This window comes from Cnephaeus nilssonii (genome assembly GCF_951640355.1).
Source record: "Cnephaeus nilssonii genome assembly, chromosome: X".
In the NCBI taxonomy this organism is placed as follows: Eukaryota; Metazoa; Chordata; class Mammalia; order Chiroptera; family Vespertilionidae; genus Cnephaeus; species Cnephaeus nilssonii.
The window spans coordinates 126,536,929-126,563,782 of NC_137071.1; the positions used below are offsets into that span (position 1 = coordinate 126,536,929).

At 50.9% G+C, this 26,854-nt stretch overlaps 1 protein-coding gene across 1 annotated transcript; it reads left to right on the top strand.

The window, feature by feature from the left end:
- Positions 1 to 319: 319 nt before the first annotated feature.
- CACNA1F (calcium voltage-gated channel subunit alpha1 F) lies at positions 320 to 25,611 on the top strand (the record flags this gene model as incomplete). The annotated part of the gene is made up of 48 exons (XM_079764642.1): positions 320 to 344; positions 1,774 to 2,056; positions 2,376 to 2,481; positions 2,687 to 2,826; positions 3,083 to 3,225; positions 3,325 to 3,477; positions 4,078 to 4,283; positions 4,396 to 4,499; positions 5,286 to 5,476; positions 5,722 to 5,814; positions 5,927 to 6,020; positions 6,192 to 6,218; positions 6,335 to 6,495; positions 7,631 to 7,856; positions 8,736 to 8,943; positions 9,045 to 9,165; positions 9,278 to 9,359; positions 10,258 to 10,303; positions 10,489 to 10,540; positions 11,523 to 11,670; positions 11,852 to 11,981; positions 12,432 to 12,491; positions 12,630 to 12,736; positions 12,818 to 12,905; positions 13,313 to 13,420; positions 13,507 to 13,559; positions 14,655 to 14,801; positions 15,533 to 15,734; positions 15,832 to 15,990; positions 17,640 to 17,750; positions 17,980 to 18,063; positions 18,885 to 18,905; positions 19,114 to 19,242; positions 19,592 to 19,657; positions 19,921 to 20,012; positions 20,412 to 20,571; positions 20,798 to 20,925; positions 21,238 to 21,334; positions 21,526 to 21,628; positions 21,896 to 21,997; positions 22,151 to 22,281; positions 22,528 to 22,662; positions 22,915 to 23,084; positions 23,754 to 23,861; positions 23,978 to 24,105; positions 24,219 to 24,331; positions 24,912 to 25,109; positions 25,381 to 25,611. The coding sequence occupies 48 exons, from the start codon at positions 320 to 322 to the stop codon at positions 25,609 to 25,611; spliced, it is 5,970 nt and encodes a 1,989-aa protein (XP_079620768.1).
- Between the last annotated feature and the right edge of the window lie 1,243 nt (positions 25,612 to 26,854).

Genomic DNA, 26,854 nt, shown 5'->3' on the forward strand with positions numbered 1-26,854 from the left:
ACATGCCTGGGTTGCCGGCTCCATCCCCCGTGTGGGGCCCGCAGGAGGCAGCCGATCAATGATTCTCTCTCATCACTGATGTTCCTATCTCTCTCTCCCTCTCCCTTCTTCTCTGAAATCAATAAAAAATGTTTTTTAAATATTTTTTTAGTCAGTGCCTTTTCTGTTACCAGGCTCTGGCCCACAAATGTCCCATCTTCGACCCTGCTCACCCTCCAATCCAACCCTGTTATGGCCCCGCCCAGTGACCTTAATCTCTCCAAAGCTGGGGGAAGAGAGGGGGGCTGTTTGCAGATGGCTCTTCAACCTTGAAAGGAGGATGTCGGCATCTGAAGGCGGGAAAGGTGAGAGCAGCTTTCCACCCCTGCAGACCCTTTGAGCAACCCTGGGCTCTGCTCTACCCCTGGCCCCTCTGACTCACCCACTGCCCACCAGGACCCCACCCCTGGTGAACCACCAGGTGACCAGAATCATCCCGTTCCCATCCCAGCCAAACCCAAACACAGCCTTACCTCCAACTAAGCCACGAAGCTCAGCGTGACCCAGACACTGCTCTCTACGGCCTCCCTTCCCCATCCACAGCCATAGTTACCAGCTGAAACCCAACCCCAATCCTGGCTTTGACCCCTATCCTAGTGCCCACCCATCTTCAACTCCACGGCCAGCCCCAGGGTTAACCCTAACACAAACCATACCAACCAGAGAGCAAATCCCTGTTCGAGTCCAAACCCCAACACAGGTACAGACCTTACCACGAGCTCTAAAGTCACCTAACCTCAACCCCAGCCCCTGGATGTCAATACTGTTAGCAAGTGGTTCTTTGGCTTTCCAGAAAGAGCGCAGATCCATTTTTAAGGGGAAAAAATAGAAATAGAGAACACACACAATGATGGTAGTAAGTTGTGAGAGCTTGCTGTCAGAGTCTACCTGGATTTGACTCCCAATTCAACCACTTCATCAAATCACTTAACCCCTCTTTTTGCATCAATTTCCTCACCTGAAAAATGGGAACAATATTATGTGCCAGACAATCTTCTAAATGTTGAACTAATTTAATCCTCACAACAACCCTATAATGTAGGTTCTCTTACTATCATCCCATTATACAGATAAGGAAATTGAGTCTCAGAGGGGTTATGTAAGTTGCTCAAGGCCACATGCTGCTATCAAGTGGCAAAGTCAGGATTGAAACTCAGCTTCTTTCCTCCAAAGCTGGGGCTCTTAACCAGGTCAATCTACTGCCCCTCAGAGGCTGAAACAAGGCCATGGGGATTGGGAATGACCTTAGCTGAAAACCCCAATGCAAAACTCAGATCCCATCCTTAACTTCAGCTCCAACCTTGATCCTAATTCTAATCCCAGCTCACTCAAATACCCAGTCCTAACCCTAAATCATAACTCAAGCACACTCCACTCCTACCTGTATTTAAACCCAACCCAAACATCCACCACTTGAATTTACCCTAAATCTGCCTCCAGCTATAAACTTAATGGTACCCCATGGCAATTTAAACTCTACCCCAAGTCTAACACCAAACCCTACTTCACTTGGAAATGTAACCTCACCTTCACTCCTCTATAAACTCCTCCTCTATCCCCAATCAATTCCAAAACCAACTCTTACCACCCCAATCCTTAACTCAGGTACCCCTAACTTTTCCTAATTTTACATGGTTTTTTTTCCTTCCCTCAGACAGAGGGATGGAATCAGGTAGGTGGCAGCTATGATTGCCCCCAATATCCTGTCCCTCCTGACTTGATTTCTCCACACAGACATCACCCCAGAGCCCAGTCCAGCCAATGGGGCAGGCCCTGGTCCTGAATGGGGGCTGTGCCCTGGGCCCCCAGAATCAGGAGGTGAAATCAGTGGGGCATCAGGCCTGGGGACCCCTAAGCGAAGGACTCAGCACAGTAAGCACAAGACGGTGGCAGTGGCCAGCGTTCAACGGTCACCCCGGGCGCTCTTCTGCCTCACCCTGGCCAACCCTCTGCGGCAGTCCTGCATCAGCATCGTGGAATGGAAGCATCCTGGAAGGCCAGGGGCAGGCTTCAGGGGGTGAGGTCACTAGAGTACCAAGAGTGAAGGATTTGGGTCAGGATTAGCACGGATCAAGGGTCAAGTACTGGCTTCAGGGGGAATGTGAGAAAAGTGAAGGTCATTCACCAGGGAGTCAAGAGTCAAGGACTAAACCACAGCAAGAGTTTCAGATGGCTATCCAGGGGAGTCAGAGTCAAGGCCTTGGTCAGGGTAGGGGCTGGGAATGTGAGGGCTGGTCACCCTGGGGTCAAGGGTGAGCATTGGGTGGGGAGGACCCCAAGGGAATGTTGGGGTTCTAAGGCTGCTTTGCCTGGGTCCTTGACTGTGTCCACCTGAGGCCCTTTGACATCCTCATCCTGCTGACCATCTTTGCCAACTGCGTGGCCCTGGGGGTCTACATTCCCTTCCCAGAAGACGACTCCAACACTGCCAACCACAACCTAGTGAGTTTTGCTTCACCATGCCCGCCCTGTCAGATACAGCCCCAGTAGAACTACACCTCAAGCCTTCCAGCCAGGCCCTCCCCTCTCTGATCCAGATGACTCACCTCTGCCCAACCCTCCGTCCTGGCTATGCCCTTTTCGCCTAACCTCTGCCCCCATCAACCCCCAACCCAAATAACTCCCGGATCTCCGGCTCCATCCTCAGGAGCAGGTGGAGTACGTGTTTCTGGTGATTTTCACTGTGGAGACGGTGCTCAAGATTGTGGCCTATGGGCTGGTGCTCCATCCCAGCGCCTACATCCGCAATGGCTGGAACCTACTGGATTTCATCATCGTTGTGGTTGGGTGCGCGTCTGCGGGGCACACCCCCACCCTAGTTCAACTTTCCATCCCAAGCCCCCCCCCCCCCCCCCACGAATTCAGGGCTCAGGGAAGCAACTACTTTAAGTTGCGCCCATTTGGCAGCCAGAATCAGGAATAATTTAAGCCCATTTGCATTTCCGATTACAGAGACTTGTGCTTTTCTCCGGAGAGGAGAGGGATGGGAAAGGGTGCCAGAGCCTGACACCCGCCCTCGCCTCATACCTTGCTCACCCATCAGGTTGTTCAGCGTGCTGCTGGAGCAGGGCCCCGGACGGCCTGGAGATGCTCCGCATACTGGAGGGAAGCCGGGGGGCTTCGATGTGAAGGCGTTGCGGGCATTTCGGGTGTTGAGGCCACTGAGGCTGGTGTCTGGGGTCCCGAGTGAGTGTAACGCCTCCCGGGGCTGAAGGTAGGGAAGGGGAGCGGGAGGAGGACTGAACGGACCCCGCCCCTACTTCACCCAGCCCTCGCTTCCCGCAGGCCTGCACATAGTGCTCAATTCCATCATGAAGGCGCTGGTGCCGCTGCTGCACATCGCTCTGCTCGTGCTCTTCGTCATCATTATTTATGCCATCATCGGACTCGAGCTGTTCCTCGGACGCATGCACAAAACGTGCTACTTCCTGGGATCTGGTCAGCCAGCCTGCCCCTCCAGGGACCGGACGCGTCCCTCCACTGCCTCCTAGGCCAGACCCCGGTTCTCAAGGAAACCCTAATTCACAAGACTCCGCCCCCAGACTCAGGCTCCAACCGCGATAGACAAGCCCTATCCTTATATGCAAGACTCCGCCCTCAATCTCAGACTACAATCGCCCACTTGCTAATAGATCTGCCCTATCACAAGACTCCACCCTCTAGCCACTTAAGACTCCATCCTGCACAACTAGTCCCAGATATTCAGGCCCTTCATCCGGACCCCAACCCAAGCCTTGCCTCCACCCTCTTTTTAAGAAACCCTCCAAAATTCACAAGACTCCGCCCCCAGATTGATTACCTCACTTTTATTTATAAAATTCTACCCCAAGATTTACAGTCCCACTCCCCAGATCCCTGTGGTTGGGACTCAGCTTCCCAGTGGTTCAGAATCCTGACCTGGCAGAGTCAGGATCTAAGGGTTGTCCTTGATTTAGAAAAATCTAGGACCCTGAGTTGAACTTCCTAGGTGGGCGGAGCTGCAGGGTGTGCGGGTGGGTGTGGTTCAGAGCCCAGAGCCCAGACCCTGTCTTCCAGCAGAGATGGAAGCGGAGGAGGACCCGTCGCCCTGTGCGTCTTCAGGCTCCGGAGGCTCTGGGCGTGTGTGCACGCTGAACCAGACCGAGTGCCGCGGGCGCTGGGCAGGGCCCAACGGAGGCATCACTAACTTCGACAACTTCTTCTTCGCCATGCTGACGGTCTTCCAGTGTGTCACCATGGAAGGATGGACGGATGTGCTCTACTGGGTGAGGTGGAAGGAGGGCACACAGTTCAGAGGCTGTACCTGCCTTTTCTCCGTGAGCTCTGAGGCAGGAATGTCTGCATGCCCTGAGGGATGCATGTCCTCTCTCTCCCCAGATGCAGGATGCCATGGGGTATGAGCTGCCCTGGGTGTATTTCGTGAGTCTCGTCATCTTTGGGTCCTTCTTCGTCCTCAACCTTGTACTTGGCGTCCTGAGTGGGTGAGGAGCCTACACCTCCCCCCCCTCATCCTGCCCCTCAGACTCTGTCTCTTTTTTTCTTCCTGGCAAACTCCTAGGCAACCTTCAAAACCCATCTGAAATACCCCACCATTCATTCAGTCAATACTGAGCATCTAAAATGCAAAGCACCATTTCAGGAATGGAACAAGAGACGAAAATCCCTGCCTTTCCAGATAATTCATTTGGGAGTTAGGGGGAAGATAGACTATAGCAACATATACAATAAATAACATATATGTAGTGTTTTATATGGAATATGTCCTATGAAAAGAAAAGAAGACTAAAAATAGGAATAGGAAGGCTTCTGGCCAATTTGGAAGAATAGGGAAAAACACTTGCGTATCAATTTTGATCAAATCTACAGTACATTTTGGATTTATGTCACATTTGCAAAAATTGCACTTGAAGGTACATTAATTGGTCTTATGCCTTTTTTAAAGTATGTATTATTGTGGATAATGGAGACATGTTTGCAAGGCCAAAAAAAAAATAGGAATGGGCTATCTTGCAGTTATAAATAGGGACAGTCAGGACAGGCCTCCTTGAGAAGGTATTACTGAGTAAAAATGTGAAAGCGATGAGGGAATGACTCATGTGGCTCTGAGGAAAGTGTCCCAAGCAAAGGGAACACTCTGTGCAAAGGCTGCAAAGCACGAATGTGCTTGGCATATTCAAAGAACAGCAAGGATGCCAGTGTGGCTGGAATGGGGAAGGCGAGGGGGCCAAGGTGGTTCCTCCACCTCACCCTCTATCCTCCACCCTCAGGGAGTTCTCCAAGGAGAGGGAGAAGGCAAAAGCACGAGGGGACTTCCAGAAGCTGCGGGAGAAGCAGCAGTTGGAGGAGGACCTGCGGGGCTACCTGGACTGGATCATGCAGGCAGAGGAGCTGGACATGGAAGACCCCTCAGCTGATGGCAACTTTGGTTCTGTGGCCGAAGAGGGCAGGGCTGGCCACCGTAGGCAACCCCAATCTGGCCCATTCCCTGCTCCATGTGGGCTGCCCTCCTGAGACCCAGATCTCACCTGCAACAACGCTAGGCCCAGCCCTCATATGTGACCTAGGAAACAGAACCTAGATCCAGATTCAGATCCACCTCCCAACTGCACCCAGAACAGATTCCAAATAACCCCCCTCACACACACACACAGCCCTTACCCTGCCTCAGGCCATGGTCCTCAACTGTCCTCCCTACCCCTGCAGGACCACAACTGGCAGAGCTGACCAATAGGAGACGTGGACATCTGCGCTGGTTCAGTCACTCCACCCGCTCCACACACTCCACCAGCAGCCATGGTGGGCGTCCATCCTGGTTGGGGAGGGGGCAGGATGGGTAGATGGAGGAGAAAGCCAAGGGTGGAAACTTGGGGTCTTCATGTGCTGACCTCTGTTCCCACCCTGCCCACAGCCAGCCTGCCAGCCAGTGACACTGGTTCCATGGCAGAGACTCCAGGCGATGAGGAAGAGGAGGAGGGGGCTCTGGCCAGTTGTACACGCTGCCTGTGAGGGCCCCACCCCCTTGACCCCTGACCCAGCCCAGAACTCAGTCCAGACCCTGACCCCAGTGCTTACTTTAGTTTCCAACCTTGACCTCAGCCCCTGACTTCTGATCCTAACCACTGACTGCCCCTCAGCCCTTTATGACACTCACCTCCCATCATCCTCTTTTGCAGAAACAAGATCATGAAAACCAGGGTCTGGTAAGTTGAGGAAGTTATGTGACTCCTGGACCCCATGACTCTGTGATCCTCACCTGAGTCCCACAGGGCAGGCTGAGGTAGGTGATCTCAGCCAATGGGTTCTCCTTTCTGCCCAGCCGCCGCCTCCGTCGAGCCAACCAGGGTCTCCGGGCATGCTGCCGAGGAGCTGTGAAGTCCAATGCCTGCTACTGGGCTGTGCTGCTGCTTGTCTTCCTCAACACGCTCACCATCGCTTCAGAGCACCACGGGCAGCCCGTGTGGCTCACTCAGACCCAGGGTGTGCCTCCCAGCCTGCTGGCCCTCTCCCCCAGCCTCCAATTCCCTTCATCCCAGAAGCTCCAATTCAGGATCCCTCAGGTGTCTCAGACCCCCAAACACTGCCTTCCCCACAAGTAAATGCAGAAATCTTAGCCTGTTCCATCCCACTTGTAGCCTACACTTCTGTAGCTCTTTTTTATTATTATTATTATTATTATTATTATTATTGTCTAAAGTCTTACATATGTCTTCTTTTATCCCAATTGACACACCCCCCCACAAGCCATTCCCACCCCGGGCAAGCCCCCACCGTCCCAGTGTCTGTGTCCATTGGTTATGCTACTATGCATGCATACAAGTCCTTTGGTTGCTCTCTAACCCCCCGTCCCCTACCATTTGTCTCTGGATCTATTCTTGTTCATCATCTTTTTTATTATTATTATTGATTTCAGAGAGGAAGGGAGAGGGAGATAGAAACATCAATGATGAGAATCATTGATTGGCTGCCTCCTGCACACCCCCTACTGGGGATTGAGCCTGCAACCCAGGCATGTGCCCTTGGCCGGAATTGAACGTGGGACTCTTCAATCTTCAGGCCAACGCTCTAAGCAACCGGCTAGGGCAGAGTCCAGGCTCTTAACACCACACTGGACAAGTTAACCCCTCTGTGCTTCAATTTCCCCATCTACAAAATGAGATAGTTATAGTATTCACTTTATGGGGTGGGTAGGAGGATTAAATTAAAGTGAAAGTGCTTAGCACATTGCCCGGCCCACATAAAGCTAACACGTTATAAGTGATAGCTCTTACAAGAATTCATTTTCATCTCAACCCCAACCTTAATACTGAGCACTCTTCTAACCCCAAACTTCAAACCAGCCCCAGTCCTAACTAAAACCCAGACTCTAACTCTACCCTTGAATTGGAGCTTTTCTGGACTCATAGAGGCTGATTGATGCCCCATCCCAACTCTGCCCTTCACCCCAACTCTAAGCCCCTCATCCACTCTGACCTACAAATTCATCCCAATTCCTAACCTTAATCCCACCCCCAGCATGTGCCTGGCCTGATAGCAGCTACCCAGGATCATCCCATGGCCCTACCTCCTCACATGTCACCATGGAAACTGGCCAGCCCTCCCCCTTTCCCCACAGAGTATGCCAACAAAGTGTTGCTCTGTCTGTTCACGGTGGAGATGCTTCTCAAGTTGTATGGTCTGGGCCCCTCTGCCTACGTTTCCTCCTTCTTCAACCGTTTTGACTGCTTTGTGGTCTGTGGGGGCATCCTGGAGACCACACTGGTGGAAGTGGGCGCCATGCAGTCCCTGGGCATCTCAGTGCTCCGATGTGTGCGCCTCCTCAGGATCTTTAAAGTCACCAGGTATGTGTGCGGGGCGGGGGAGGAGGGGACTGAAGCCATAAACACAGCCCCAACAGCCCCCACCCCAGTCCCAATGATAATATATATATATTTCACCATCTAATTTGCAAATATCCATTGAGTGCCTGCTGTGTACCAGGCACCATTCCAGGCCTTAGGGAAATACCAGGAATCAAAGCAGACACAAGTTCCTGCCTTCGTGGAGATTCAAATTCTGTGGGAAGGGTGTCTACTCCATTTCCATCTTCTTCCTCAACCTCAACCCTGCCTCTGAGCTCAACTACACACTCATGTCCAACCCAAACCCCATCCCAACCCTCAACTACAACACCATCTCTAGCACAACCCCCAACCACTCATCATCCATAAGCCCATTTACAACCCCAACATCCAATCCAACCCCATCTCCAACATCGTTCCTAACTCACAGCCTCATCCCCATCACTAACCACAACCCCCCCATTCCTAGCTCCTAACCATCAGTTAATCTCCAACCACAACCCTGTTCCCAGCCCCAATCTTATCCCCAACTCAGTCATCTACAACTCCAAATACTCCCCAATCCCTAACCTCAACATTGACCCCAGCTGCAGTTTCAAACTCCAACCCTAGTCCTGGTCCCAACCTGAAACCCAATTCTAGTTCCATCAATTTCCATTTACCCTCCATCCTAACCTCATCTCCCATTATTCCCCTAACGCTTAACCCCAATCTCAACCTTCCCCTCACTTCTTATCCTTGCCTCACCCCAGCTCCAAAATCACTTCTGACCCTGATACCAAAGGCCATTTTAACCCAGCCCACCCCAATGAACCTCAAGCTGGAATTGCTGACTCACAACTGGACATGTCAACCCTGCCCCCTCCATCTCTGCTGCAGGCACTGGGCATCTCTAAGCAATTTGGTGGCATCCCTGCTCAATTCAATGAAATCCATTGCATCCTTGCTGCTTCTCCTCTTCCTCTTTATCATCATCTTCTCCCTACTTGGCATGCAGCTGTTTGGGGGCAAGTTCAACTTTGACCAGACACACACCAAGCGAAGCACCTTCGACACCTTCCCCCAGGCCCTCCTCACTGTCTTTCAGGTGGGGCCGGAGATGATGGGATGGGTGGGTCAGGGGCACCCTAGGGTGCAGGGAAGGTCCCAAGAGATTCATGGTGAATTCCCGCACCCCCCCCCCCCCAGATCCTGACAGGTGAGGACTGGAACGTGGTCATGTATGATGGTATCATGGCTTACGGTGGCCCCTTCTTCCCAGGGATGCTGGTGTGCGTCTATTTCATCATTCTCTTCATCTGCGGCAACTGTATCCTCAAAACCTTGGGGGGCTGGATGGTGGCAGGTGGGGTGGATAGAGGGGTCTGGGTGGTCCACAAGCAGGCTGCTTCTTCATCCTTTGTAGCCTGAGCTCACCCCAGACATCCTGTTGAATGTGTTTCTTGCCATTGCTGTGGACAACCTAGCCAGCGGAGATGCAGGCACTGCCAAGAACAAGGGCAGGTGATGTCTGGCTCCAGCCCTAACACAGTCTCCCCCTGGATCCCTGCCTGGGAATCCACACACACATCCCACACCTCACAAATGCCTCAGTCACCCTGGCAATCCCCATCCCCACATCCAACCTGCCAGTTCTTGTTCATTCAACACGCATTTATTGAGCACCTACTTTGTGCCAGGTCCTGTTCTAGATACTGAGGAAATATCAGGGGTCAAGGTAGACAGAATCCTCTTCTTCAAGGAGCTGACATTTGAGTTGGGGAAGCAAGAAAAATACATTAAAAATTAATATATAATATACTTTAAATATATGTTAATAATATGTAACAAAGAAAAAGAAAGTGAAATAAAAGAATAGAGAGAAATAAAGATTGCTCTTTTGGTTAGAGTAGTCAAGGAAGGTCTCTATATGGAGGTGACAGTTGAACAGAGAACTGAAAAAAACGAGGGAGTGAGCCATTCAAATATCTGGGGGAAGAATGTTCAAGGCAAGGGGACAGCAAATCAAAGGTCCTGAGGTGATGATAGTCTTAGCACATTAAAAAAAAAAAAAAAACACCACGGAGACCAGTGAGCAAAGGAGAGAGTGGTAGGAGGTGAGCTCAAATGGGGAAATAGCAAGGCCAGATTTAGGGTGTTCTGGGCCACAGTGAAGACTTTGGTTTTTGCTCTGAGTGGGAACCATGGGAGGGGTGTGAGCAGAGGAGCGATGTGCCAGACTTAGGATTTAACAGGATCCTTCTGGCTACTGTGAGAAGAACAGACTGTGGGGATGAGGGCGGAAGTAGGCAAGTTCTGTGGGGTCTAAGAAAGGTCTGTTCTGACTGCAATGTTCCCCCCTCATCCTCACCCATCTGCTGCAATCCTTAGCAATCACACACACACCCATTTTCTCACACAGGGAGAAGAGCACTGAAGGGAAACACCCACAGGAGAATGGAGCCTTAGTGAGTTAGAAACCTGGGCACTGTCTACACCTCATACTACCATCAATGCCTATCTATGTGTTTGTGTTTTTAACCACCAACCTCTGCCTCTTCAATCCTTCATTACTGCATCCCTTCCGTGCCTCCCTATGTCCATTTCCTGATGTCTCCCCCACCACTGATGACCCCTATCTTACTATCTCCAGGTGCCTGGTGGGGAGAATGAGAAAGAGGAGGGTGCAAAGAATGAAGGAGCAGGCAAGTGACCAGAGCCAAGTGGAGGAGGTGTGGGACCCTAGGGACAGCACCCAGGCAGAGCTCTTGACCCCTGAGACCCTCCTGTTTAGGGAGCAGCCTTTTCCAAGATCATCTTGACAATAATGGGCATGGTTTTTGGCCATCAACATTTGGGACATTGAGATTAAAGAAGATTAACAGATGTTTTGTTTTACTGATGAACTTCTCAGAGCCTTTATTTTATAACTAGAGGCCTGGTGCACAAAATTCGTGCATGGATGCAGTCTCTAGGCCTGGCCAGAGATTAAAGCATGAGTGTCTTCCTGGAAGGGCAGGTCCCAGCTGACCTCTGGGCCCTGGGCAGCACCTGGGCCCCCAGGCCCCCACATCTCCCCCTCTGCCTGAGGCATCGGGCCTTGCCCAGCTCCCTCAGTGCCTGGGAGCTGGGCATCAGCCCCACCCCCTGCCACCGCTGCTGGTTGCCATCTACAGGGTGATCAGCAGGGTGAACAGGCCCTGCTAACATCCACCTTGGCCTAGCACCGCACACTCACATATTCCACCATCCCGCTGCGGTACCACTTTTATCGGGACCCATCGGGGCCAGCAGCGGTACCACTTTTATCGGGGCCCATCGGGGCCTCCACTGGCACCCACCATGTTCCAAGCCACCCCTTGGTGGTCAGCGCATGTCATAGCGAGTGGTCAAGGTCCAGGTTCAGGGGACAATTTGCATATTAGGTTTTGTTATATAGGATAGCATGTATATGACTACAAGGATGGCAGTGTTCATTCAGCACACATTTACTGAGCTCTTACTGTGTCCCAGACACTGTTCTAAGTTCTGGAGACACAACAGTAAACAAAACAAACTAAAATCCCTTCTCTGAGGGGCTGACATTCTAGCAAAGAAATGAGAATTTACCATGTGACAAGCACTGTTCTAGGTGCTTTACATACATTTTCTCAATTAATTTCCTCTCTTCTGATCTTGTGGTGCCAGGAATGGAGGAAGAGGAGGAGGAGGAGGAAGAAGAGGAGGAAGAAGAGGGTGCAGGACATGTGGAACTCCTACAGGAAGTTGTTCCCAAGGAGAAGGTGGTGCCCATCCCTGAGGGCAGCGCCTTCTTCTGCCTCAGCCAAACCAACCCGTGAGTGCTGGGGTAGAGAGCGATAGTGTGGCAGGAGGGACTGGGGCAGTCGGAGGGCCAGGGGGCAGCCAAGGCTCAGTGGGGCAGTGTACACAGCCTGATACAACAGGCCTGAGCTGCATCCCTTGGGCTCTCCCAATCAACTCTGGGTTCTGACCACAGCCCATTCCCCATTCACCAGAATGAGGAAGGCTTGCCACACCCTCATCCACCATCATGTCTTCACCAATCTTATTCTGGTATTCATCATCCTCAGCAGTGTGTCCTTGGCCGCTGAAGACCCCATCCGAGTCCACTCCTTCCGCAACCACGTGAGCCTTTGGGGGGCACTCCCAGGAATGTCCTACTGGGCACTATCCAGGCCAGTGTGCAGACAGGGAGAAGACCCCTATAAGGGCAGAAAGAGAAGGGCAAGAATGGCAGCCTTACTATGTGTGTAGCGCACTGTGGAAGCTCCAGGGAGGAGATCAGTATACAGCTGAAGAAGAAGCTGTGCTCAAAGATGTTGAACAGGCCAAGGGCACCCATGTAGCTGGGTAGAGGTAGAGAAGCCCAAATTTGAACCCTAGTCTTTCTGATGGCCAAGCCTTTTGCCTTGTAGAGAAGTTCTTAATGATCATAAGAAAGAGAGGGAAGAGAGGAGGGAGGGATAGCAATGTTTACATAGAGAGGTACAAGTGCGTGTGCGCACGCACACACACACACACCTAGGATATCCCACAGCCATGATTCAGTGACTTTCCCTCTTTCTCATCCCCCAGATTCTGGGGTACTTTGATTATGCCTTCACCTCCATTTTCACTGTGGAGATTCTACTAAAGGTAACAAATGGGTCTCCAATCATCCACCCAGTTGCCCCAACCCACCCCCACAACCCACCTCTCCTGTTTCCATCCCCTTCTACCCCTTCTTTTCCCAAATATGGGATCTAACCTGATGACCTCTATCCCCCACCCCAGATGACGGTGTTTGGGGCCTTCCTGCACCAAGGCTCCTTCTGCCGCAGTTGGTTCAATTTGTTGGATCTGCTGGTGGTCAGTGTGTCCCTCATCTCTTTTGGCATCCAGTAAGTGACCCTTCACCCACCCCATTCCTCCAGAATTGAGGCCAGGCCTGAGCCAGGACCTGAGGACTACCCCCTCCCCAGCTCCAGCGCAATCTCGGTAGTAAAGATTCTGCGAGTACTCCGAGTACTTCGGCCCCTTAGAGCCATCAACCGGGCCAAGGGACTCAAGGTAACCCCACCCCACCCAAGTCCACAGGAACAAGGCCTTGCCTCAGGGGCCAAAGTCACTTATCAGATTGACCATTTGCATGATGCATGACCACATGTAACTACTCATGCCTGACCATTGGCCATGTGGCCAGACCCATATTCCTTAACCAATGACCACATTTTTCTGATCTGAGTCCCTGGCATGTGGCCACATATCCTGTCTGGTAAACACTTATTCCTGGTTGGTGCCCACACATCCCTGGCCCACATCACTGTCCCTTAACCACGTGTTCCTGACCACACATCCTTGACTCACAATAACATGTCCCTGACCCAAGTCCCTGAGCTCCATCCATGCCCAGAATCCCTGCCCCATGGCTGCTCTGGCCTGCACTGTCCATTAGTCATATTTGTGGGTACCTGCAGCACGTGGTGCAGTGTGTCTTCGTGGCCATCCGGACCATCGGGAATATCATGATCGTAACCACACTTCTGCAATTCATGTTTGCTTGCATCGGTGTGCAGCTCTTCAAGGTGGGAAGAAACACTAGAGGGAGGCCCAGGCATGAGTCAAGGTGGGGTTGAAGGGTGCACCTGCTTGACAAATATCCTCCCTACAGGGGAAATTCTACAGTTGCACTGATGAGGCCAAACACACCCCCAAAGAATGCAAGTAAGTAGCCAAGACCCTGCCCTCACTGGGCCCAGGACCCTTCCCAAAGGCCACAGAGGCCCCTAGAGCTCACCAAGGCCCCTGAAACCCTTAGAGTTTCCTCCCAAGAATTTCAGAGACCCTTCAGATTTTATCAAGGCTCCCAGAACTCCCCAAGCCTCCAAGATACACCACCAGAATTCTCCCAAGAACTGCAAAGGCCCTCAGATCTCACCAAACTCTAAGAGGCTCCTCAGTACCTCCCCAACCCCCTCTCCACTTCCCAGAATTACCTATATTTTATTCTGGACTTCCCAGCCATCCCCAAACACCATGACACCCATGCACCACTCAATCCTCAACTTCCATCCTGTAGAGGGTAGAGGTTAGAAGCATGGACTTTGAAATCAAAAATTCCTGGTTCAAATCATCCCATGAGACTTTCCTTAACCTTGTAGTTTCTTACATTTCTTAACCTTGCTGAATCCCATTTTCTTTAACTGAAGAATGGGGATTTTAAAAATGTGACTCTCACTGATTTTTTGTGAGGAGTAAATGAGTTATTACATGGAAAGTGTACTACAATGTAAAGTTACTAGGTATTAAAGCCTAGCACCATGCCTGGCATAAACTTAGTGCTGAACAGGTTGACTATTATTTGTATTACCTTTTTCTGGGTGGTAATGATAATGATGATAATGGTGATGAGAGCTAACATACAGGGATTGGTAAAAGTAGGTTTACAGTTGTAATACAAATAATACTACAAGAATAAACTCTGTATCTCATGCACTCACAACTCTAAACCTACTTTTGCTCCACCCTGTATGTGGTGCCAACTATGTGCCACACACTATTCTCATTATTGACTTGATTATACAAGTGACAAGAAAGTAAATACATTGTTCTTATTTTTATTTCATGGATAGGGAAAACTGAAGCACAGAGAGGTTAAATGCCCAAGGTCACCCATCCAGTAAATGGAGAGGCAGGATTTGAACCCAGGCTATCCAGCTCCACCATGATGACCTGCTGCCTCCATGCTGGAAACCTCAGTCCCCTTTCCACAGCTCTCCACCCCTCCTCACCCACTCAGACTGTCTACAACATCTACAGGGGCTCCTTCCTGGTCTATCCTGATGGAGATGTGTCACGGCCCCTGGTCCGGGAGCGGCTCTGGGTCAACAGCGATTTCAACTTTGACAATGTCCTTTCAGCCATGATGGCTCTGTTCACTGTCTCCACCTTCGAAGGCTGGCCTGCGTGAGGAGAAGGGCCCCGGGGATGAGCAAGGGACAGGGAAGGAGCATCTAGGGGACTGGCTTGGAATCTACTGAAGGATGGGTGGGAGGGTATCTTGAAGTGTGATCAAGGTCTCGAGACTGGATAGGGTTTTCTGGGGACTGGTGGGCATATAATAAGACTGGGTGGGGGTGTCTCCCAGTAGCTGGTTGGGGTGCTTTGGGGACCCAGGTGGTTGGGGTCTCCAGGAATTGGGTAGAGATCTCTGAGGGATTAGGTAGAAGTCTAGAGAGGACTGGGTAGTATTTAAGGGGGACCAGGTAGATCCCTGGAGAGACTGGTTGGGGGTCTCAGAGGAGATGGAATGGGGGATTCAAGGGTTTCCAGAGAGTTGTGCAAGTCTTCAGGGTAGTAGTTGGAGATCACTAGGGAGGTGGAGAAGGGAATTCAAGTTGATGGTATTTAGCAATATTTGGGGATTGGTGGGGGAGTTATGGGTAACTGCATGGGGATTACAGGTGGATGGAGAAGGGGATTTGGGGTGTCTGTGGGAGCTTAAGGGATTTGGGAGTCTTTGAGGGCCTAGTGGATGTCTCTTGGAGTATGTATGGAGGTCCCAGGTGATTAGGTCAAGGGATCTAGGGGTCTTTGGGGTACCAAGCAGGAGATTCTGAGGTGTCTATGATAAGTGGTCTGGGGGAAGGTCTGAGGGGACTGGTATATCACCTCACCTGCCTCCACCGGCTCCACAGGCTGCTATATAAGGCCATTGATGCACATGCAGAGGACCAGGGACCCATCTATAATTACCATGTGGAGATTTCAGTGTTCTTTATTGTCTATATCATCATCATCGCATTCTTCATGATGAACATCTTTGTGGGCTTCGTCATCATCACCTTCCGTGCCCAAGGGGAGCAGGAATACCAAAACTGTGAGCTGGACAAGAACCAGGTGACCTCTGACCCCTGATACATGACCATCAACCCCCCATATACATCTCTTTGCCTTGGGACCTCACTGCTCACTCATGCCCTGCACCCATATGCAGCGCCAGTGTGTGGAGTACGCCCTCAAGGCCCAGCCACTCCGCCGCTACATCCCCAAGAACCCGCATCAGTATCGTGTGTGGGCCACTGTGAACTCTGCTGCCTTTGAGTACCTCATGTTTCTGCTCATCCTGCTCAACACGGTTGCTCTAGCCATGCAGGTCTGAGCTCCCCACCCTGACCCCTGCCAGATACCCTATCCTGTCTACACAATCCCTTGGGAACCATTAGGCATGCTTTAGGCTGCAAGTAACAAAACCCCCAACTGAGATTTAAGCTATAAAAATATTTGCCACATCTCTTCACATCTAAGGCTAATAATTGTAAGTTGCATCCTGATTTCAGAAATCGAAGAATGTGAAAAAGAAATGGCAGATAGCAATTGTAAGTTGCCATTGATTATAAAACACACCCCAATTTCAGAGATTCTAAAATGTGAAAAAATGTACATAACAAGAAATGTAGAGGTAGGCTGTTTGCTCGTTGCTCATAAAAGACCCAGGCTCTGTCTTCTTAATCCACTATTTTTCTTAATATGTTTTTATTGACTTCAGAGAGGAAGGGAGAGGGAGAGAGAGATAGGAACATCAATCACGAAAGAGAATAATTGATCGGCTGCCTCCCACATGCCCCACACTGGGGATCCAGCCTGCAACTCAGGCATGTGCCCTGACTGGGAATCTAACCGCAACCTCCTGGTTCATAGGTTGATGCTCAACCACTGAGCGTGCTGCTCTGCTCTTTTTAGTGAATTGGTTTTCATTCTCATGATTGTTGCTTCATAGTCACAAAATGGCTGCCACAGCTCCAGGCATCAACACTACATTCAGGGCAGAAAAAGGGAGAGAAGGTTGCACCAGGGGACTCTCCTCATTTGAGCCTTTTATTAGAAAGCAAAAATAACCCTAGCTGGTTTTGCTCAGTGGATAGAGCGTCAGCCTGTGGACAGAAGGGGCCCAGGTGTGATTCCAGTCAAGGGCATGTACCTCAGTTCTAGGCTCCTCCCGGGCCCGGGCCCTGACCAGGGTCCATGCAGGAGGCAACCAATGTGTTTCTCTCACATCAATATTTCTCTCTGTCTTTCCCTCTCTCTTCCACTCTCTCAAAAAAAAAAAAGGCAAAAATATTTTTCACAGAAGCTACCCAACCAGCAGCAGACTTATGTTTCTATGTCAGTCAGAACTAGCTGCAAAGAAATGAAATCTTACCATTTGCTGCAACACAGATGAACCTACAGGGTATTATGCTAAGTGAAATAAGTCAGACAAAGGAATACAAATTCCATATGATTTCACTTATATGTAGGATCTAAAGAACAAAATAAATGAACAAACAAAACAGAAACAGACTCATAAATACTGAGAACAAACTGACAGTTGCCAGATGGGAGGGGAGTCAGGGGGCTAGGTGAAAGGATTAAGAAGTACAAATTGATAGTTATAAAATAGTCACAGGGCTATAAAGTACACCATAGAGAATACAGTCAATAATATTGTAATAACTATGCATGGTTCCAGGTGGGTACTAGACTTACTGAGGTGATCATTTTGTAAATTATATAAATGTCTAACCACTATACTATACACCTGAAACTAATATAAAAATATTGAATGTCAACTGTAGTTGACAAGTAAAAGAAAGAGTTGGTCTCCCCCAATATCCATAATGGAGGTAGATAATGTGAGGGGTTAGGCCAACCCATTGTGCTATACCACATCCTCAGACTCCCCTCACTCCTAGCCAGAGAACTCCTAGGGGTGGGGGATTCTCTGCTTCAGGTGCTGTCCTCACACCTGATTTTCTCCTCCAGCACTATGAGCAGACTGCTCCCTTCAACTATGCCATGGACATCCTCAACATGGTCTTCACTGGCCTCTTTACTGTTGAGATGGTGCTCAAAATCATCGCCTTCAAACCTAAGGTGTGCCCCACCTGCAGTGGGTGAATTCCTTGGGGTGGAGTTCATTGCAGTGCTCTCAGGAGGTCAGCAACCAGGGAGTCATGAGACTAGGGAATGAGAGGGATCCAGATGCAGGGCCATCGTGTGGTCTAAGCTGGGCTCTGTCTCCCCAATTTCCCCACCGTACTGGCCCCCTACCCTAGCTTCCTAGATATGAGAAGACAGGGTTCTGCTTTCCTCCTGCCTCCAGCATTACTTTGCCGACGCCTGGAACACATTTGATGCTCTTATTGTGGTGGGCAGCGTAGTGGACATTGCTGTCACTGAAGTCAACGTGAGTACTGGCCTCTCCACTAACCCACTCTTCCCCTGCTAATCTTTCCTCACCTCAACCCCAGGGCTTTCTTTCAAATGGGTAGAGGAGATGATACACTCCCATCCACCCCACTCATGGAGACTCAGTGCTCCTCATTCTAGCTCTGTCCCTTCTGAGTCCCTGTTGGATTCAGCCAAAATCCCCCTCCACCATCTCCCTCATTCCTTTTGCAGCCCATCCCCTGGAGTCTGGACCCACCATCACCTAACATGACTTTGTTATTTCTATTGTTTCCTTCATTGTTCCTACATCCACCTCCATTGGCTCCATCATCTCTTCTGATTTCTTCATTGACTCCATTCCCTCCACTGACTCCATCATCTCCAACGCTGGGTCTTTCACGTCTCTGTCATTACCGCCGACTGCATGGTTGGCTCCATAATCTCCTCCATTCGGTATTATATGGTACTGTTACATCTATTGACAATGCTGCTGCTTCCATACCTCCATCACTGGCTTGGCTTCTCCAATGAGTCTCCCCATGGGTTCTCTCATATCCATCATCTCCATAAAACAACTGGCTCCATCATTTCCTCCATTGGCTCCAATATCTCTCCTCCATAATCTCCTGTACCCTCTCCTCTCCTTCACCCCCATTACCAACTTTTCCCACAACCATCTTGATCCACTACCATATAACCTTCCCCATTGGACCTTGCATAATGATTGTACCATCCATTATCCCCTATAACTGTTCAATCATTTCTCCCCTTGTTCACTTGGACCTGTGATCACATCATCTCCTATATCTCCTCTGTCTTGACCATATCTCCCTCCAGAATGGTGGCCATCTTGGCGAGGTAGCCCCCCATCATCAACAGGGACTCTCTGTTTTTTCCCCCACCCACCCTCTCTTCCTTTTTACCTTAAGAGGCCTTATAAATGCTCCCTGACCACCCTGGGACCTGAATTCTGACAGATTTAGGGGCTGGGAGGGCCAAAGATTGAAGCAGGGAGGTGGCTGGGGGAAATGTGGGCTGAGCATACCCACCATACCCCCAACCCCAGAGCTCTGAGGACAGTTCCCGCATTTCCATCACCTTCTTTCGCCTCTTCCGAGTCATGCGACTGGTCAAGCTTCTCAGTAAGGGTGAAGGGATCCGCACACTGCTCTGGACATTCATCAAGTCCTTCCAGGTAACCCCCCATCCCTTTGATCACCCCTTACCCCCACCTTACCTCTCAGCCTGCTGTTTTACCACCCTCAGAACTATATCTCCTAGTGTGCCACACCCACCTGCAACTTACCATTTTCAGTTTTCTCTCTTTTCTAGGCTCTCAATTCCCAGCATGTCTTGGCGTCACTGACTTTAGTCTATTGTATTTAATACTGTGTCCACATTTGGGATATACTGGTAGTCATCACATGGGCACTTGGGGGATGGACCACATCTCTCATCAGGTCCAGGCTTGAGGGAGCAGTGCATTCTACGGATTATAGTTCTCTGCCTGGACCTGAGTATCTATCTTCCTCTCCACCCCATAGGCCTTGCCCTATGTTGCTCTTCTCATCGCAATGATATTCTTCATTTATGCAGTCATTGGAATGCAGGTGAGTGGGGATCCTAGGGAACATCCCTCAGGCACTTCTCTGCTGAGGGAGGTTGGTTAGGAAGAGCCTGAAATTGGGATTTGTGGGTGGAAAGACAGACACACTGGATGACCCTGAGACAGTCCACATGTCTGTGAAATGGAATCAGCGGTGCCTGCTTGTCAGGGTTGTAAGGACCCTTTGGGTATTAGGAGTTGTGAAATGGGTGGCAGCCTACGGGGGCATGGGTTCACCCCTCTGACACAGCCCCTGTGTGCTCACAGATGTTCGGCAAGGTGGCCCTTCAGGATGGCACACAGATCAACCGAAACAACAACTTTCAGACTTTTCCACAGGCTGTACTGCTTCTGTTCAGGTGACATCTACTCCTCTCTCTGCCACATCAGTCCCCAGCATGCCCTTTTGGGTCCCAGACTGTCTGAGCTGTGGAAATAACAGGGCAGCATGGGGTTCCATGTTGCCTGGGACCTTTTCTGGCTGTGACCTGAGTATTTGAGAATATTCTAGCCTCAGCCATCCTTTTTCTGGCTGTAAGATGTATCCCCTTCTTTGGCCTCAGTGTCCTATCTGTAAAATGTGAATATGACCATCATAAACATGGCATGTCAGCTTTTTAAATGTAGAAATGCTACTTGTGCCAGATGTAGCCCCTGGCAGGAAATGGGTCATCCCCTAACCTTTCCAGTCCCCATAATACCATTTGCCATGACTTCATAGCCTTCCCTCTAGGATGACACCCCCATGTGATCCTCAGGTGTGCCACTGGTGAGGCATGGCAGGAGATAATGCTTGCCACCCTTCCCGGGAATCGATGTGACCCTGAGTCTGACTTCGGCCCTGGCGAGGAGTTTACCTGTGGTAGCAATTTTGCCATCGCCTATTTTATTAGCTTCTTCATGCTCTGTGCCTTCCTGGTGAGGACCTTTTCCTCATAACCACCATCACTGCCATAGGGGCTGGCCCTGAAGGGTCTGGGGATGTCAAATGAGGTGGGGAATCCCAGATCTTCAGAGTAGGTGTAAGGGCTGCCCTGGTTCAGGGATTTGTAACCCAGCGACCATATAATCTTACCTCAGCCTCCCACCAACCCCCTACTTCCTACTCTTCCCTTAACCTAACCCCCCGCTCACTGGTCCACAGATTATAAATCTCTTTGTGGCTGTGATCATGGACAACTTTGATTACTTAACCAGAGATTGGTCCATCCTGGGCCCCCATCACCTGGATGAATTCAAGAGGATCTGGTCTGAATATGATCCTGGGGCCAAGTATGCCCTCTAACCTCTAACCCCATACCTGGTATCCCAGGGGACAGTGCACTGCTCCACACTCTCCCAGCCCCAGAACCTCTAACCTACTCCTCCTGTTACCCGGTCAGTAGATGCCCCAGGGTCCCCTGACCCTGTCTTCTGCCCCCCCACCCTCACCCCCACCCACAATGACTGCCCTTCAATTCTGCCCTGGCAGACCCTGGGGTGTTGTTGGGGAGAGGTAGTGATGAGCTGGTGGGTCCTTGAGAAAGGATTAGAGGGGGTATCTCCAATCCAGTGGTGCCTCCCACCCACCCCCACCTGCCCAAGGGGCCGCATCAAGCACCTGGATGTGGTTGCCCTGCTGAGACGCATCCAGCCACCACTGGGATTTGGGAAGCTGTGCCCACACCGAGTGGCCTGCAAGGTCTGTGCACCTGCCCACCCCCGCCTTGCCTCTGAGAGAGCTGTCCACCATCTGGCAGGGGTGGGCAGAAACTTTGCCTTGGGTGAGGAGGGGGTGTTTGGTTGCATCTTCAAAGGTTTCTGTCCCTGAACATGCAGGCCTGCATCTCAGGCATTTGCCCAAAGTGGGTTTTGTGTCCCTGGTGTGCACAGAGACTTGTGGCGATGAACATGCCCCTCAACTCAGATGGGACAGTGACATTCAATGCCACGCTGTTTGCCCTGGTTCGGACATCCCTGAAGATCAAGACAGAAGGTGTGTGTGTGGGGGGGGGGGACAGGAGTGGAAGGATCCCTGGGGAGGTTGCAGGGAGCAAACTGAGTGCTGGGTCCCACTCTTAGTTCTGAACCTCAAAATAGGTGACTGTTTTCTCCAGGCCCATTTCCCCACCTGTCCAATAGGGGCGGTGATGCATGACTGCAGTGGAAGCTTGTGAAGCCCCTCCAACAGTGAGGGAGTGGCTGTGAAGGATTCTTCCTATTGGCTCATGCCCGCCCCCTCCCCCATCCTCTCCTGGAGCAGGGAACCTGGAGCAAGCCAATCAGGAGCTTCGGATTGTCATCAAAAAGATCTGGAAGCGGATGAAGCAGAAGCTGCTAGATGAAGTCATCCCCCCTGCTGACGGTGAGCTATCCTCACCCCAATTCTTGATCCAGCCTCTGAATGTCAGATGATTGCTCACCAGGACTGGCTGGGGGAGGGGGAATTTATGCTGTGGGCAGGGTGGGAGGCACAGAGGACCCCTATGTGACCTTGCCTCCTCTCCCTTGCCCCCAGAGGAAGAGGTCACCGTGGGCAAATTCTATGCCACATTTCTGATCCAGGACTATTTCCGCAAATTCCGGCGAAGGAAAGAAAAGGGGCTACTAGGGACTGAGGCCCCCCCAAGCACCTTCTATGTCCTTCAGGTCTTCAGAGTGGAGCCTGGGTGGGTGGGGGCATGTGGGAGCACTGTGGCAGAGGTTAACTGCCCTCTTGATTTCATGGAGCCGATGTCACAGATTTGGAAACTGAGGTCCTAGGACCCACAGAGGGTCAGAGGTGATTGAGGGGACTCCTTCCAACACCCCGCACTCCTGCATGGGAAGCAGGCTTAATGAAAGGGGAGTTTAGACCCTGAGCTATCCCACTTCCCCATTTTTCCACCCTCACAGGCTGGTCTGAGGAGCCTACAGGACTTGGTTCCTGAGATCCGACAGGCCCTCACCTGTGACATAGATGAAGAGGAAGAGGAAGAGGGGCAGGGTAGAGAGGAGGAGGAAGATGAAAAGGACCCAGAAACATACCAAGTGAGGACAAGTTCCACTCCCCCAGGATTGTAAAGTATCCCTCAATCCCCTGAGTAACTTCCACACTGCCTCTAAGGAGAAGCCCACCCACCCACCGTGGCAACAGACAAGTGTTTATTTGGTACCTACCATCCACTGTTGGAGGCCAAGACCCAGATACAGCCAGTCCCTGGGATGCTCACTAGAGACACACCATATGACCAAGTGACTTAGATATAACATGGATGCAACACTGTCTTGTGACTCCCACAGGCTCCAATGGGCTCCCTGCCCCCATCCCGTAAGAGCTCCCTGATTTCTGTGTCTCTGCCGACTGGGGACAAACTGCCAGATTCACTCTCCCTTGGGCCCAGTGATGATGATATGGGGGCTCCCAACTCCAGACAGTCCATTGTGCCCCAGGCTGGATCCCATGCTCACAGGTATGGTCAGGAGTCTGGGGGGAAGATTGTGAGGGAAGGCAGGGACTAGCCACTGTATGGGGATAACTCAGGGGGCATAGGAGTAAGGCCTTCTAATGGAAATTTGGGAAAGATGAGAGGGATTCAAGGGCTCAGGTGGGAATAAAGGATAATAAGATTCATGTGAGAAAGGCAATGCAAAGGTTTAATGCAAAAAGCACATGATGTGGGACTAAATGGGTTTAAGTTCAAATCCGGTATCTGCCATTTGCTAAGTGACCTTGGGCTACTCACTTAGTTTTCATGGTCCTCAATTTCCTCACCTGTAAAAGGGGGATAATAATAGCACCTTACTTCATAAAGATAGTGGAAGGATGAAATAAGGTCACTCCTAGCTTTTACACCCCAGCACACCCCCAATTCTTATTTGAAGTTGTCTCTTTAACAGGCCAACTTTGATTTTTTTTAAAAAAATGTTGAGTCTTTCCAATGAGAAAAATGTCTCTTAAAAGAAAGCCCATGTTTACTTTTAAATAACAGGTTAATTTTATGTTATGTTAATTTTATTTTCCCCCAATTAAAAAAAAATTAGAAGCCCAGTGTTTCTGTAAGGGAGAGGGAACCAGGGGCCCAGGACCACATACCGGTATTTGGGGATCTGATCTGCCTAACTTGCCTCACTTTCCCCAGGAGAAGCTCTGGGGCTCTCATTTTCACCATTCCGGAAGAAGGAAGTTTTCAGCCCAAGGGAACTGAAGGGCAGGAGAAACAGTATGAGGAAGAGGAAGTCCCGGGCCAGTATTCTGGCCACAACAAGTAGGATGAGCCCATGTTTGGGGGGGAAGGACTGATAGCACCCCATCACCCATGCCCAGGCCTGAGCTCACCCCCATCCCGCCCTCCTTCCCATTCAGGGGCTCCTACTTAGATGAGCAGGCCAGGACTCCCTCGTGCCCCATCCTTTTGCCACCTCACAGACCCCAGAGATACGTGGATGGCCACTACGCACCACGCCGCCGTCTGCTGCCCCCAACACCTGCAGGTGAGAGTGTGAGAGTGTGCGTGGGTCATAGGGTCCCCAAGGGCCAGCAGGGCAGAAGGGTGGGGAAGCACTGACATCCCCCCCCCAGTACCACCTACCATCCTCACCCCCAGGTCGGAAGCCCTCCTTCACCATCCAGTGTCTGCGGCGCCAGGGAAGTTGTGAAGATTTACCCATCCCAGGCACCTATCATCGTGGGCGAAACTCAGGGCCCAGCAGGGCACAGGTGAGGTGAGGTGGGGGCAGCCTAGGTTAAAATTTGTTAATGTGTTTTTATTTAGTTTAGAGAGAGAGGAAGGGAGGGAGAAAGAGAAACATCGATGAGAAACATTGATCAGCTGTCTCCTCCACACCCCCTACTGGGGATTGAGCCTGCAACCTGGGCACGTGCCCTGACCTCCTGGTTCATGGGTCGACACTCAACCACTGAGCCACACTAGCCGGGCAGCCTAGGTTGAATTTATCAGACACACTACATGTCAAGACCTTCTGAAGAACAGGGCACATACTGTATGAACTCACATATTCTCACTGTACCTGTAAGGTGGGTACTGTTATTAGCCCCAGTTTACAGATGAGGAAACTGAGGCCCAGAGAGGCTTACCCAAGATCACACAGCTAGTAAGTGTCAGAGCTGAGATTTAAACTAAGGTCTTCTGTGCTCTTAAATAAACTCACGTGTAATTTACACACATTCAGTTTGACTACAGTTGTGCTTAGGGGTAAGAGGTAGGCACAGAAATGAGTCCTATACCCTCACACTCCACCCATCAATCACTGTCCCTTTGATGTTTATTCTGGTCCAGGGTTCCTGGGCAACCCCTCCTCAGAGGGGTCGGCTCCTGTATGCCCCACTGTTCTTGGTGGAGGAGGGTGCAGCAGGCGAGAGATACCTCGGCAAATCCAGCGGTCCGCTTTGCACCTTCACTTGTCTGCAAGTGCCTGGAACCCACTCAGTCCCCAGTCATGGCAAGAGGGGCAGTGCTGACAGCCTGGTGGAGGCTGTGAGTTCATAAGGGGCATGGGCAAGAGGGATGGGGGAGAACAAGAGGAGGAGGGAGCTTGGGAAGAAGGGTCCCCAGTCTCTGTGCTGTGCATGTAGCTCTCCCTTTGCTCTGCGACTTCTACTCAGCATGATGTATGTACCACTGTCCCCTGTTGACTTCCCTGCATATCCTTAAGGGTGCATCACTTATCCACACTGACCTCTCTGTGCATGCTGCTTCAACTCCATGCTGTGCCTTCTGTCAACTCTGATCCTATCTGTGGCCCCAGGTGCTCATCTCTGAGGGCCTGGACCTCTTTGCCCGAGACCCGCGCTTTGTGGCCCTGGCCAAGCAGGAGATCGCAGATGCATGTCGCCTGACACTGGATGAGATGGACAGTGCTGCCAGTGACCTGCTGGCACAGAGAACCAGCTCACTTTATAGTGACGAGGAGTCCATCCTCTCCCGCTTCGATGAAGAGGACCTGGGAGATGAGATGGCCTGTGTCCATGCCCTCTAAATTCCCACCCCTACCCCACTGCTCAATAAACCTCCTGCCCTCCCTTCCCCAGAGGGAGACAGGCATAGACCACACTCTTGGAGTTTAATGTCTCTGCACTTGGAGACTAGGGCTGCCTGGAAGCCCCCATCCATCCATCCACCCATCCATCCATCCTGGTTCAGTGCTGAGCCACTGCCCACACATGGGTATTTCCGGAAACCAGGACAGCCAGGTCTGATTACTCAGCGTCAGTGAAGGAGGGAGGAGGAGGAGGAAGAGACAGCAGCCAAAAAAAGCTGGAGGCAGATTGGAGGTGGTGGGGGAGGGGTCAGAATTGGACAGAAATGGAGGAAAGGAGAGGCAACTAGATGAAGAGTGTGGTAAAGTCAGAGACCCCACAAGGGGTCAGTCAGGTCAGACTGAGGAAGGACACATAGATGAGAAGGAAAGGATAAGAAAACCAGAGGAGAGTCCTGCCTGTAGAAAGGCCTAGAGGTTAGAATTAGCCTAGTATGGCCTAGTTGGCATGGCTCAGTGGTTGAGCATCAACCTATGAACCAGGAGGTCACTGCTCAATTCCCAGTCAGGGCACATACCTGGGTTGTGGGCTCAACCCATAGTAGGGGATGTGCAGGAGGCAGCCGATCAATGATTCTCTCATCATTCATGTTTCTATCTCTCCCTCTCCCTTCCTCTCTGAAATCAATAAAAATAAATTAAAAATATATTTAAAAAAGAATTAGCCTGGTATGTGTTATGTCAGGCAGAGAGGTCCTCTGATGGCATCAGGGATTTCAGGGGGGCTAAATTGTTATCACCCTGTCTCCCACATTCCACCTTCTTCCTGAGAAAAAGAAAACCTAATTCCATTGCCAGAAGACATGGGCGACAGCAAAGGATGGGACTCCATTCCCAGGAAGTCCCACTCAGGGCCCAGCAAGCTTTTCTGAGACCAGCTAAGAGTAACCCACTCTCCTCTCACACAGATCCCAGAGCTCCTCTTTCTGCTTCTTGCCCTACCTTTAGTCATTGCCCAACCTCTGGGATCTCATTCATTCAGTGAAAGTTTACCAAGCATTTATTTTGTATCAGGCACTGTTCTGGGTTTCCCTCAGAGGAAACTGAGCTGGCTTAGACATGTCACATGACTTGTCCAAAGTGGTAGTCAGCCCCACTCCAAAGGAACTGAAGGCAGTGCTGGGAGTGGCATGGGATGGGGTCACCACTAGGCCCCTAGGATCTCCTCCCAGCTCTCAGAGCA